The sequence below is a fragment of the Biomphalaria glabrata genome, chromosome 5 (assembly GCF_947242115.1).
Source record: "Biomphalaria glabrata chromosome 5, xgBioGlab47.1, whole genome shotgun sequence".
Lineage (NCBI taxonomy): Eukaryota > Metazoa > Mollusca > Gastropoda > Planorbidae > Biomphalaria > Biomphalaria glabrata.
This window is the reverse complement of record NC_074715.1, coordinates 27,466,494-27,480,969: the sequence shown is the minus strand read 5'-3', so window position 1 is coordinate 27,480,969 and position 14,476 is coordinate 27,466,494. Positions and strand designations below refer to the sequence as shown.

Here is a 14,476-nt window from a genome sequence, read left to right as displayed (position 1 = left end):
TAAAGTGACGCCATGTTATAGGCCTCCGTAGATGGCCTCTCTTTAGCTTTCCTCTTTTTAGATTCCATAATATGGCTGACTTTGGTAAACGTGGTTTGTCTTGCCTAAGAACAAAACAGCAGAATGTGTTATCAGGGCTCTGAAAGGTATTTTCGCTAGAGATGGCATACGGTACCAGAAGAAATAGTGAGCGACAATATGCCATTCAGCAGCTATCAATATAGTGAGTGTGCTTCTGAATAGGGTTTCAAGATAACCACTTCAAGCCCCAGGTACCCTCAATCAAATAAATGGTCAGTGAGATGTATGTTGGTATCGTAAAGCAGATATTCAACATACAAAAGTGGTGAAGATCCATAGGCTATCTCTCTATGCTCGAGTATAGATTCGAAATACCGGTAATCCGGTAAGTGGACTGCCTTATCACCATCACAACTACTGATGAGTAGAAGACTCAGGGACATCATTCCAACTGATCCTAAACTATTTAAATCATCGGTAGCTGAAAATGCAGAGACATTACTCAAAGAACGACAGATAAGAAGCAAAGTGAAATGATATGCTCATGCAAGATTACCTAAAGATTCCTCTGTCGGAGAGAAAGTGAGAGTTCGTCTGGGACAAACTTGGCAGAAAGCAGTTGTCGTTAAAAAACATTCATCACCAGATCTTACATCATGAAGACATACGGTGGAAAAACATACATACGAAATCAAGGATTTTTAAACAAGAGTTTCGAAGAAGACATCTCTGGGTACTATGATATCGATGAAGACAACGAACAGCAAACTGTTAGAACAAACAGTTATAAACTGAGTTATAAACAGAGAACTTGTGCCAGTCAAGACAACCCGACGTGGTCGAGTTGTTTAAGTTCCTAGTAGATATCTTAAAAAGGAAGGGTGTGATGACAACTTTAAAAGGAAGGATATTGCGTCATTGTTTATTGTGAATGTTTTTGTAAGTAGCCTACTTATAAGGATGTGACGTATAAAATGTTAGCCTTCAATGTCTACTTCTATCAACACAAAGTCTCTATTCATTAATTGTTATCTATATTATAAAGTAGAATGTGAGGGGTATGTATGTATGTATGTTACTTATAGACATCAAAACCGCTTGACCAATCTTGATAAAACTAGGCAGGAATGTTCCTTGGGTACCAACTTAGACCGTAGTGTATGTATTGTAGCCCTAAAACAAACTTAAGACCCTCAAAAAAAATAAAGTTGTCCAACTCTATTACAGCTATAGTATTTTATGGATCTAGGCCATGTCTACAATGTTGACATGAGAAAAGATAGAAAGGATTTAGACCTAGATCTAATTTTAAGAAATACACTTTGCGCAGATAGTTTTTTACTTTGACACATGAAAATACAAAAGAAGATCCATTAATTTCATTATATAATAAAATTAACCTTCAATTTTGTGTTTCAAAAGCATTTTTTACATTAATTAGTTCCTTATATCTGTGATTACAGATTTCCTGACGAACATTCTTTCATTAGACAATTCCGTAATGAATCGCGTACTAAATATTAATTCGTTTAATTGTTTACTTTATAATCCCATCCCTAGATCTAAAACTCTAATTCAACTCTAAGATGATAAAACTTCTCTTCGCACAGATAGTTTTATACTTTAACACATAAACATATTAATTAAAGTCCATTCATTTCATATTTTGATCAAATAAACATTCAAATTTGGTTTTCTAAAGCTACATTCGCCTACGAAAGCTGCGAAGCCGAGTTTAGATAGGCCAAGATCTATATTCATTCATGAATCGTGTACTAAATATAATTTCGTTTAATTGTTCACTTTATAATCCCATTCATTTAACAAAGCTATCGCTCTTTTCGTTTTTAATAGATATGAATGTATCGACTTCGGGTAAACCCATTTTCGCAAACCTAATTTTATTTTCGTAGCGAAAGAGAAATAACGTGAAAGGATCATTAGCTAAGTTTAACATACATATAAATCCAATCCACTAGATTATTCAAAAGTATTTTTTACATAAATTAGTTCCTGATATCTACAGATTTCCTGGCGAACATTCTTTCATTAGACATTACCAAATGGTTACACATTAACACATCTCTCTACTGAGTCTATTCCTAGGCCTAGGTCTAAAACTCTTATTGAACTCTAAGATGATAAAACTTCTTTTCGCAAAGATAGTTTTATGCTTTAACACATAAACATACTAATTATTGTCTATTCATTTGATATTTTAATCAAATTAACATTCAAATTTGTTTTTCTAAAGCATTTTTAATACATTCGTTCGCTGTTCGCTAAAGCTGCGTATCCGTGTTGAGATAGGCCTATATTCATTCATGAAAAAAAGTTCACGCATGCGCAGCACAGAACTCTAGATTAGTGTAGATTTAGATCTATGTCTACCTCAAGATCTACTTTATACTTTATACACATGAACATACAAAATTTAGTCTATTCATCTCAAATTTCAATCAAATATATGTAGGCCTACAAGCAAATGTTTTAATTTGAAAAAAAAAATGGATTTAATTAAGCCTATTAGCTATTTTGATTTGATAGCTTCATTCACACTATTTTTACATTGACACATTCGCTTTACTTATTACATTATTATTTCGTTTAATTGTTTACAAAACACTCTCAGTGACTATATCGACAGTAATGCGCAAATAAAGACCCGCGGGTCGCGGGTAACATATGTCTAGTCTATATTATAAAGTAGAATGTGTGGTGTATGTATGTATGTATGTATGTTACTTATAGACATCAAAACCGCTTGACCAATCTTGATAAAACTATGCAGGAATGTTCCTTGGGTACTAACTTAGACCGTAGTGTATGTATTGTAGCCCTAAAACAAACTTAAGACCCTAAAAAAAAAATAAAGTTGTCCGACTCTATTACAGCTATAGTATTTTATGGATCTAGGCCATGTCTACAATGTTGACATGAGAAAAGATAGAAATGATTTAGACCTAGATCTAATTTTAAGAAATACACTTTGCGCAGATAGTTTTTTACTTTGACACATGAAAAGACAAAAGAAGATCCATTGATTTCATTATATAATAAAATTAACCTTCAATTTTGTGTTTCAAAAGCATTTTTTACATTAATTAGTTCCTTATATCTGTGATTACAGATTTCCTGACGAACATTCTTTCATTAGACAATTCCGTAATGAATCGCGTACTAAATATTAATTCGTTTAATTGTTTACTTTATAATCCCATCCCTAGATCTAAAAATCTAATTCAACTCTAAGATGATAAAACTTCTCTTCGAACAGATAGTTTTATACTTTAACACATAAACATATTAATTAAAGTCCATTCATTTCATATTTTGATCAAATAAACATTCAAATTTGGTTTTTAAAGCTACATTCGTTTACGAAAGCTGCGAAGCCGAGTTGAGATAGGCCTAGATCTATATTCATTCATGAATCGCGTACTAAACATTATTTCGTTTAATTGTTCACTTTATAATCCCATTCATTGGACAAAGCTATCGCTCTTTTCGTTTTTAATAGATAAGAATGTATCGACTTCGGGTAAACCCATTTTCGCAAAACTAATTTTATTTTCGTAGCGAAAGAGAAATAACGTGAAAGGATCATTAGCTACGTTTATCATACATCTAAATCCAATCCACTAGATTATTCAAAAGCAAATGTTTTAATTTGAAAAAAAATGGATTTAAGCCTATTAGCTATTTTGATTTGATAGCTTCATTCACACTATTTTTACATTGACACATTCGCTTTCCTTATTACATTATTATTTCGTTTAATTGTTTACAAAACACTCTCAGTGACTATATCGAAAGTAATGCGCAAATAAAGACCCGCGGGTCGCGGGTAACATATGTCTAGTTATTTATATCTAAAGTATTTTCTTTTTTTCTCTGTGACGGTCTTCAGGCCGATTGGTTTTTTTTTTCTGCCCAGATCGGCCATAGGTTTTGGAAGACGACTCCTGCTTTCCCTATCCGACATCGTGATCTCCATCGCTGCTGATGACGCTGCCTACTTGAACGGTTCTGTCTGTATCTATCTGCCCGATGTTGACGGGGGTACTAGTTAACCTTCAGCTAATACGCATAACTTTGGTTTCGTCAAGATTTATCCGGACACCAATTTTAAGTGCTTCTCTAACCATAATCTCTTGTATACATTTGATTGTATTCCCTAGTAATGTCATATCGTCCGCAACGTAAAGCTCACTTTCGCCATTTCCAACACACCGTTTAGATCTCGTAAACTAGAAAAGATATTGAAAATCCCACATCACAATATTTTAGACCATTCAAAGTTTTGATGCAACGGCTACTTTTTTTTTTCTTAAAGCGAAAAATCTAATTTTTAAAATCAGTTATGCAAGCAGTTTTTTAAAGAGAAAAAGCTAATTAGTGTGCATTATAAGTTAGACCTAATTTAAATTAAATAGTAATCTTATAAACTCCATTTTTCTGAACATTTTTTTTTAATATTCTATTTTGAGGATTCGAATAAGAGCTTGAGCCTTTTCAAAACATTAATTTCAATTATAAGACATCAGTTAGGCCAGGGGAGGCGCGGTGGCTGAGCGGTAAAGCGCTTGGCTTCCGAACCGGGGGTCCTGGGTTCGAATCCTGGGATTTTTCAACTTTGGCATCTTTGGGCGCCTCTGAGACCACTCAGCTCTAATTGGTACCTGACATTAGTTGGGGAAAAGGATAGGCGGTTGGTCGTTGTGCTGGCTACACAACACCCTCGCTAACCGTAGGCCACAAAAACAGATAAACTTTACATCATCTGCCCTATAGACCACAAGGTCTAAAAGGGGAACTAGTTAGGCCAGGTTCACATCTAACTTTACATTCACTTACACCTATGCTTTGATCTGCGGGACCGTTGGGGCACTGCACAAGATCTGTTAACCTTCTTTCTCCATTCTTATCTCTCATTTGTCTTTGATATAATTATATTTGGATGTTCTTTCTGAAAATATTGAAGCCTGCCTGGGTGGACCTCTTCGGGGGCCGAATTTTAGTTTGTGTTTCCACACAAACTGTCTTTTGTAACCTTGTTCTTGCTACATTTATTTCTGCTACTTCAATTAACATAGACTAAAAGTCTACGCATTATTAATCTCAATAATTAACGAAGCATCTTAGGTTTTTTTAACATTTTACATATACCAGTATACAGGGTTTTTTTGTTGATCAGTACCATTAGTCAACTAGTTTACATGAGAGTATTGTCATTTTATGTTGAATGCTACACCAGATATTAGAATTCAGCTTATCAATATAGAGCCTGATTTCAACAAGTTTGATAAAAATTATTAACTAGACTCCGATGTTCTTTACAAAGTTGGATCAGAATTTTTCTTTTTAGACAGAGTATTACTGGTATTAGACTTCTATTCGAAAAGCATATTTGATTAGAATGTTTCACTAAACTCCTATGCACTGTGCAAAGTTTGAACACAATTTTTCACTACAGTCCTATGCACTTATTAAAGTTTGATCATAATTTTTTTTCCTTTAGATATATACAAGCTTAACAAAGTTTTATCAGAATTATTCATTAGACTAATATGTGCTTATCAATGTTTAATCATAATAAATCTAATACTTCTATGCACTATATAGAGATTGATCAGATTTTATTTTTTTTACTAGACTCTTATGCACTACACATAGTTCGATCAGAATTTTCCACTAGGCATATACACGCTTAACAAAGTTTGATCAGAATTATTTAATAGATCATTATGCACTTCCCAAAGTTTGATCAGAATAATTCATTAGACTCCTATGCACTTAACAAAGTTTGACAGATTATTTCCCTAGAATCTGCACTTTACAAAGTTTGACAGAATATTTCCCTAGACTCTGCACTTTACCAAGTTTGTTCAGAATTTTTCTCTACACTCCTATGCACTTCAGTTTGATCAGAATGTTTTACTAGACTTCTATTCAAAAAGCAAATTATGATTAGAATGTTTCACTAGATTTCTATGCACCATACAAAGTTTGAACACAATTGTTTAGTAGACTTTTATGAACTTTATAAAGTTTGATTAGAATTTTTCCACTATACATATACAAGCTTATCAAAGTTTCATCAGAATTATTAAGTAAACCTCAATGCTCCTATCAATTGTTGTATTCTTGAACACACTAGACCACAATTTTTCACTAGACTCCTATGCACTATACAAAGTTTGATTAGAATTTTCACTAGATTTTTTAAAGCAATTAAAATTTTGGTCAAAATGTGTCATTAGACTCCTATGAAGCTTTAGATAGTTTGAAAGATACCTGACTTTGGTTGGGGAAAGTAAAGGGAGTTGGTCGTTGTGCTGGCCACATGACACCATGCATGGTAACTACAGAAACAAGATTATCTTAACATCATCTGCCCTTTACATCACAACATCTGAAGGGGGAATTTTTATTTAGACTAGTTTATTAATACATATATTTACAACAGATTAATATTACCAGTACTACATTAATACTGAAGCTATAATTTTAAATAATTGAATTATAGATAAGCAGACCTTAATATTTGAATTGTAACCTATAGAATTTTTTAATGTCGGGTTTGCATGTACCGAGCAGTGGCAGTGTATTATCATATAGATATGCTTGTGTTTCATGTAAGTAAGCATTATCTTAAATTATAGAGCAATATTCTTTTAGTATCATTTTTTCAAAGAAATATTTCTACAGTTATGTCTCTATCATGTGTGAGCATGGTGTTCTTCCAGATGTGACTCTACAGACCATTCATCATATTTGTAAAGTATTCATTTATGTATGGCAAACTTATAAGTAATTGAAATAATATATTAAAATATATATAGTCATACTTTAACAGTAATATATGAGATAAACAGATAGTAAATTTATTATAATAGTAACAATAATAATAATGATAATATTATTAAAAGCAGACAATTCTGATATGTGTATTATGCACACATACATATTTTTTAATGCTGTTTTAAAGTACATCTATTTAAAGAAATAAAAACAGCCAATGGGGTGATAACCTGAAAAATTTCCATCCTAAATCCAGACTAAAAGCAGAAGAAAAAAACCTTCCTGAACTGAAATATGACTATTTCAAAGACTCAAATGTTAAATGGAAAGTTTTGAAACATTGATTTCTTGTAACATTAATTTGTAAGTGCCAAGTTTCTTCATGATAATAATAATAAGGCGTGTCTTTGAGTTTCTTCATATTGCTCTTAACAGAACAACATAATACTGGCCCTTTTGTTTTTTTAGCTGATTTTACAATTAAAAGTCAAGGCCATGATGATGATAGCATGAAGTGTTTTTTTTATTGTCATGCCAAACTTGTTCATCAATCATGTTTTTACCCCAGCAAGTAGTAAATTCCTATTCAAGTACATGCATAATGCTTTCATTATGAATAATACATGATTAAACATCAGAATGTTTACTTTAAAAAGAGACAAATATAATTAATTAATAAACTTTTTAATATTCTCTTTACAGTCTATAAGTGTTACTCTTTGCAATGTCTAGATATGTGAAGAGTTACTGGTCCAGTCATAGGGCAGAAAGTCAATATGGTAATTTTTACTCTCAACAATTTTTTTCATATCTTTAACCTTTGATGATCCAGGTTGCATGTAATTCAACACAAAATCTACAAGCTGTGTAGAAGAAAAAAATGTATTAAATTGTAAAGTGTGGTCGAGAGGCCAAGTGCGCTTGAACTTGGCTTGGCTACCTAGAAGGGGGCTCGAGGTTCGACACCTGACTCGGGCAGAGTTGTGTTTACTGAGCGCCTAAAGGCAGCACGGAAAACCAACTCCTAGATACCCCCCCCCCCCACACACACTGGTCCACAAATGAGATTGGACCAAAAGCAAAAGCAAAAGCATGCTATAAGCATGAAAGTAGTGCTATATAAAAGCTATAATAATATAAATCTCTTAGTAAATGTTCATATTACAATAGGAGATGGTTACTAAGGAAAGTAACTACATACCCTACATACTTATTTTAAACAAACTTTTCAAAACTGCTCTCAATTATAAACACTCAAATGGTAAAATAAAAAAAAGCAGAAAATAAAGCAGGGATAACTCATGGGATCACCTGAAGAACAATATGCAAGAAAAATTATATGCTACTGCAAGTGTTGAATGGCTGAAAAGACTGAATTTAAAAAAGAACTAGGGAATCCTAACTGCTCATACATTGGATAATGGGCTAACTAACTAAATTACCTTTTCAGTACATTCTATTATTTACAAATATTGCCATCAGTCTTTGTGTCCTTAACATGTAAAACATTAAGCTCCAGTCTGTCTAGAATATAACTTATAGTTTCAATTCAAAACAAATGAGTTTTAATTTGACTAGCATGCATCTGTGATTTGTGGCTTAATTTTGAAATATTTTGATTTTTATATTGCAAAAGTTTATCAATGATATTCAATTTGCAAATTGAAATTAGCATGTTTTGTTTCTACATGTTTCAGATATTTTTCAGATTATTATATCCTTTCTCAAACCTCTCACAGGATAATGGTGGCGGGGTTTGAACTCAGAACCATTGAGATGACAGTGCAGAGAGCAAAGCACATGACCTGGAAATCCATTTTATATGACTACATGTGTCTAGCATTAGCCTACATTTGAATTACCTGTGTCTCATGGTGACAAAAGTCTCCTTGATACCATTTAAATATAGAAGATAGTTTCAAAGTTTGTTTAGCCAAGTCAACCTGACATCCACTGTCACTTTCAAGAAAGGCAGATGTAGCCAAGTAAAGTTCTTCATAGATATTCTAGAAATAGAAAATTGTGAGCTATTGTAGATATCTAAAATGTGATACACTAACGAGCTGCCATATGCAGAGATGCCTACATGCCAAAATGGAAATGTGTATTCCCAGACATGGAAATGTGTATTCCCAGACATGGAAATGTGTATTTTGAGGGGCAAATGTGTATTATTCTAAATATAAAGAAATATACTCAGTAAAGACTGAAATCATTCAAGCACGCAACATACTCGAAATGCAGCAGTCCTAAAAATTAACACAGCATAAAGTTATATAAGACATTCTGTACATTTTTCCAAAATATTTACACTTTTAAATCTAAAAGTAGATCAATAGATCTATTTAGATATTAATTCTAAATCTAGATTGATGTAAATTTGTGGTGTCTGACACAGTAAAACACAATAATAGATAAAATATCTAGATCTAGACTTAGTCTAGATTCTATAAAAGTCCTATCAATTAGAAATAAACAATCAAATAATTCCCAATCAGTTTGAAGACTTGAAATAAACTGACACAATGAAAGGAACTTTATTACCATAAGCAAGAACTTGATTCTAGTAATTATATTTAATTTTTGTGCATCAGCGCATCAACACTATACTAACTCAAAAAGTATATTTCCAGGAATTAATGCACTGATCTACACACATTATTAGCAAAAACTTATTGTTATTTTTTTTAATTTTATTTTTGGTTTTGCAGGGAAAATGCATATTTTTAGATGATAAAACCTAATCACAGATTTCGATGTCCTTTGTGTACAAAATAGGCAAGATGCATACTTGTAGGCAACTCTGCATATGTTACAATTATTAACTTTCCTGAATTTTTCCTACATTTTTTTCTTAATAAATCATGGATGAGAAAACCAAACAAAATAGGGACAAGCCTCTGGCATTAGAAAGCAGTGGATTGGGGAGGAGGAGGTCCCATTTTTCAAGTGGCTGTATCATTCTAAGATGAATTTCCTTGTCATGCTATCTTCAATTATGATTGGTGCTGCATTAGTTCTAAGTATCCCATCATTTACCCTGGCTTCTGAAGGAATCTCTGAAACAAGTCAAGTCAAAGAAATACAGCAAGCTCATGTCTGAAGCCTAAAAGTATATTCAGTTTTCTTACATATAGACATTGCAGGGTTTAATAATTTTCACATAAATTTTTGTAGCCTTTTGATAAAAAATCAAGGTGAATTTTATAAAGAGATGTAGGACATGTATTCAATTGAAATTTAGGGTTTACATTTTTTTTTCTCAAACTATATAGTGGGATTAGGAGTTATCTAAATTAGAAATGCTTAGAAATGCTGATGGGTAGATTAATGTAGATAAATAAGAAAACTAAAAATGATTTACAGAGTTGGTAACTTGATTGAAACAAAAACTTCTCTTCATAGAGGTGTTGAAAAAATAACTTTTTTTTAAAGGTTTAAAAAAATTTGCTTACTTTAGATGTATATGTTTTGATTGGTGGACAACTTTTTGCACCACAAACTAGGGCAAAATGTATAAGTGGCTCATGTCTGTCTAAAGCCACTTTTAATCTTGGATCATTCTTTCCAAAGGGTTTTGAAATCTGACCTGAAGAAAAATGTTATTTTATCAAGAGGTATTCAAGTAATATACCCTTGGTATAATGAGCTCATCCTTTTTTTTTTTTTTAAAAGTACCAAAAGTACATGTAGGTAACATTTTTTAATATTGATTATTAATTAGTTAAATTTTACATGTGGTAGAACTGATGCTCAAAGGAGGCCTGAGCATCTCAATTAAGCTAAGGATCAATAGCACAATAGTTCTTCATTAACTTTTTTATGCTTTAATCCTGGACCTTACACTACCGCCATATCCCAACAGCCAAATTTGTTGATGTAATAAGAAAAATACACCTTGAGAAATGGCTAGATCATAGAACGATTCATGAGAATACGCAAATGGAAAGTGTTTAAGCTAAAGCAAAAACATACCAACTAAAATGAACATGTCATATGTAGGGAGGTTATGCGTTTGATTCGGTATGATTGGTATTAAGCAAAAATGAGTTACATAAACCACTTAGTTATCTATTAAGGGGGCTTGAATTTGAATTGTTGAAAAGTGTTTGTTGAGTGCATAAAGGCCTCTCTCTACTTCGTATACCAGAGCACACTGAGTATGCTAAAGCTTAAGAGATGCAATATTAAATGAATTAAAACAAAAAAATACCATTAGTACATAATCAAAATAAAACATTTTCACAATTACCTACACCTCTTCTATTGGCTCTCAGTATTCCATTTTCAATATCTTGTAAAGAATAAACACATCCTCCAATGATATACTTGGAATCATTAAAAAACTAAGGGTAAAAAGATAAATGTATGAACTGTTTTAGAGAAAATATACCAACCAACAATGCAATTATTTTTTTTTTAAATGTAAATAAAAACAGACACAAATTAGGCTCAGTTTTACAAGAGCAGAGAAACTGATGAAAATGATCAAACATTATTTAATATAACAATATTTAGACATTTTATGTTGAGATATTAAACATTAGAATTATATTTCTGTTTTATTAAAGGCCAATAATAATACTTATAGTTGTATAATTCCAATAATACAAAACTTACTTTATAGCGGGTCCATAGGTTATTTGGAGATCCTCTAATAATCACAGAATGAATAACTAGAGCATTGTAAATATTGATAAAAAATGCCAGCTTTTCTTCTCTGGAAACTTTCTCAATATTCACTCGCACTAGCTCCTTGGTCAATCTAGTGTATGATTGAAAAGCTTCACTTTTTTTTATTCCTGAATAATCTACAGACTAAGAATACAAAGATACACAAAATTTATGAAATATAAATATTTTTAAGTTAAAATGAATATATTATAAATTTAAAATGATTTTTCACATTATTTTGATTCAAATATTAATGGCTTTACTCTTTATCTCTGTAACCAGCATTAATTTAAACCAGACCTAATGTGTGGATCGATACAGCCATCATCGGTGCTGTAAATATACTTAAACTTACTTTTCTTCCAAATATATTTTATGCAGTGTAGCACTTACAAAGACTGTATCACATACAAGGAGATTAGAAGCAGGACCACAATAGCATTGGGGCACCATGATGACCTGCTGACCACTGTAGTAAAATGTAAACTAAAACTTTATGGCTATATCCCAAGGTCCTCAAGGCTTGTAATGATCATCCTTCAGGGAACAGTACCAAGAAAAAGAAGAAGAGGTAAACAGAGAAAGTGATGGGAAGACAACATGAAAGAATGAAGGAGCGTGTTATTGATTCTATCCAAGGCAAAAGACAGAGAAGAATGGAGAAAGACTGTAGATCATTTCTAGTGACCCAACTGTTCAACAGACTAAGGGATAGGTGAAGATGATATGGTAAAGATGATATGTTTTTAATTGCTTGAAACTGTAATTTAAATAGTTTTTCTTTGCTAAACATTTGGAATTTTCTTTTTTCTACCCAGAAAAATATGTTTAAAGAGAGTGGTATTAAAAATAAAAAAGGCTCTATATTTTCTTTAGATTGATGTTTTGAATGGTAGCGATATGGGATAATGAGCTCAAGACTTATCATTTTATGAATTCTTCAATGTTACATATAAAGTTTTGTGAAAATATAAATAAATGTTGTAAAAAATCATTTTTATATGTTTGTATCATAATATATTTCCAAAATCTAGACTAGAGCTAGAGCTGTTGACATGTCCAGAGTTGGTCAGTTTTCATTTTTCTAATGGTAGTGTGACAAGGATATTTATTAAGTTCAAGATTTCAATGTCATGTGTTTTAAATGTGCGTAGAAAGTTTTGTGAAATATTTAACAAAATTCTTTTTCAAGTAGGATAAAAAAAAAATTTATTTAATATTAGCAGTCTTGTCCTGGAGAATTTTCAGCATTGGGTAAGTTTTAATTTGAAATTATCATAAACTAATATTAAAATAATTGTTTTACAAACATTCATTTGTATTCCATACAAAGGGGATGCATTCCCCTTTAATTCTAAACCAAAATATCATTTTCTAATAACAGACACAAAAAGTTATACAGGTTTAATGGAAACATGGAAATACACTTCAAAAGTGAAAAGAACATTTCCTTCCCAATGTGTAAATGAATTCCTGAGTCAAAGAGTTAATACCAGAAAATAAAAAATTACCTTGCCATCTTCTTTCAAGAATGTTTCATACAACTGAAGTATTACTCTACGGAGATGTTCACCAAGTTCTGTGGCTAAAATAATTTTTGTCACTTATTTAACTGTGATATTTACAACTATTTTTATTAATTTTATTTGATTAGAAAATGCAATAGTTAAGCTCTTAAAATAAATCTATTATAACTAAAATTTGAGAACAAAAATGACCTTCTTTTGGTTGACAGTTTGATAAAGTCCCACTGTTTAAAGCTTCACTTTTATCTTCACTAATAAGTTGATAAATCTCAGAAGTAGGCAAGAACAACTTGGAATCACTTAATGAAAAAATTAGCTGCCTTTCTAACAAATTCTGACCTAATTTTAGAGCTGCTACATCATCTGGAATATAAATCAATTTTTGTGTGTGTGCATTGCACATTGTAAATAATGTTAACCTAATTAAAGATTCAAGCATCTCTAGATACTGATTATAATAATGTCAACACACCTAATCCTTTACAGCCAGCAGCCCACTTGAAGAAATCTTTGCCAGAGAATGCCTGCTTGTAAAACTTGAGACCAACACGCTGGGTACCAACAAAACTATTTTGTTTCAAGTCCCTTAATAAATAAACATATTCATCTGTTTCACAGGGAAGGTCTGAACATAAAAAAAAGACTATTAGCAGATGTAATATATGATATACCAAAAACACCATTTCCAGACACATTTTACACATTTTTACATATAAATTTAGAGACAAAAGTACCAAAACTTCTTTCCTGACTGCCATAATTAGGACCTTTTGACATCTAAAGTAATCAATCTATAAACACAGTGCATTAAAAATGCTGAATCTGATAAAGCAAAATATTTAATTGTTAAATAAGCTGGAGGTTGAATTTTGGAATGAAAATTATACAATGATCATGTAGTATGCACTCTGGAATGTCATCACAATGTTCCAAGATTTGAACTCTGCATACCACCATCCCTTGCTGTCCTGTGGGAGGTTTGGACTAGAATGTAAAAATCTTAAATATTGAAATACACATCTGAAACATGTAAAACAAACAAACACACTTTTTTTTTCATACAGCGCTAACATTTTAACTAACTAACTAACTAGAATGAGCTAATGCTATTTATACTTCAGTTTACATTATCATTTTTTTTTTAAACTGAACCACTTTAGATTATCTAAAGAATAGAAAATATTTGAAATTAGATTAATAATAGTAATACATTACCGTACCATCAAAAGAAGTAATTATTGCAATATCACTTTTTTCTGGAACTATTGGCCAATCAAGAGAAAATGAATTTGTTTTTAAACTAAAGAGCAACTTATCCAAACGTTCTTTATCTTGCAACTAAGAATACAGAAATTGATAGAAAAAAAAAAATACACTGTAAAACAAAATACAGCATTCTATTTAAGATTCTAATACAAAGTTATATTAATGATAAGAAGCAACAAACTATG

At 31.6% G+C, this 14,476-nt stretch overlaps 1 protein-coding gene and 1 long non-coding RNA gene across 4 annotated transcripts in view; one reads left to right on the top strand and one right to left on the bottom strand.

Moving 5' to 3' along the window:
• The first annotated feature begins 976 nt into the window (after positions 1-976).
• On the top strand, positions 977-8,823 carry LOC106069536 (uncharacterized). The gene is made up of 4 exons (XR_008778018.1): positions 977-1,079; positions 6,733-6,817; positions 7,528-7,604; positions 8,565-8,823. It is a non-coding gene; the product is annotated as an uncharacterized LOC106069536 (long non-coding RNA).
• The window catches only part of LOC106069535 (uncharacterized), a 24,960-nt gene continuing 16,047 nt past the window's right edge, over positions 5,564-14,476 (bottom strand). For all 3 annotated transcript variants that reach the window (XM_056029952.1, XM_056029953.1, XM_013229221.2), the window contains 9 exons: positions 14,246-14,363; positions 13,498-13,650; positions 13,218-13,388; positions 13,011-13,084; positions 11,446-11,643; positions 11,078-11,171; positions 10,281-10,414; positions 8,688-8,831; positions 5,564-7,688 (listed from right to left, as the gene is read on the bottom strand). In XM_056029952.1, the coding sequence (XP_055885927.1) occupies positions 7,554-7,688; positions 8,688-8,831; positions 10,281-10,414; positions 11,078-11,171; positions 11,446-11,643; positions 13,011-13,084; positions 13,218-13,388; positions 13,498-13,650; positions 14,246-14,363 (1,221 nt within the window). In that variant the 3' untranslated portion in view covers positions 5,564-7,553. The remainder of the gene's footprint in view (positions 7,689-8,687; positions 8,832-10,280; positions 10,415-11,077; positions 11,172-11,445; positions 11,644-13,010; positions 13,085-13,217; positions 13,389-13,497; positions 13,651-14,245; positions 14,364-14,476) is intronic.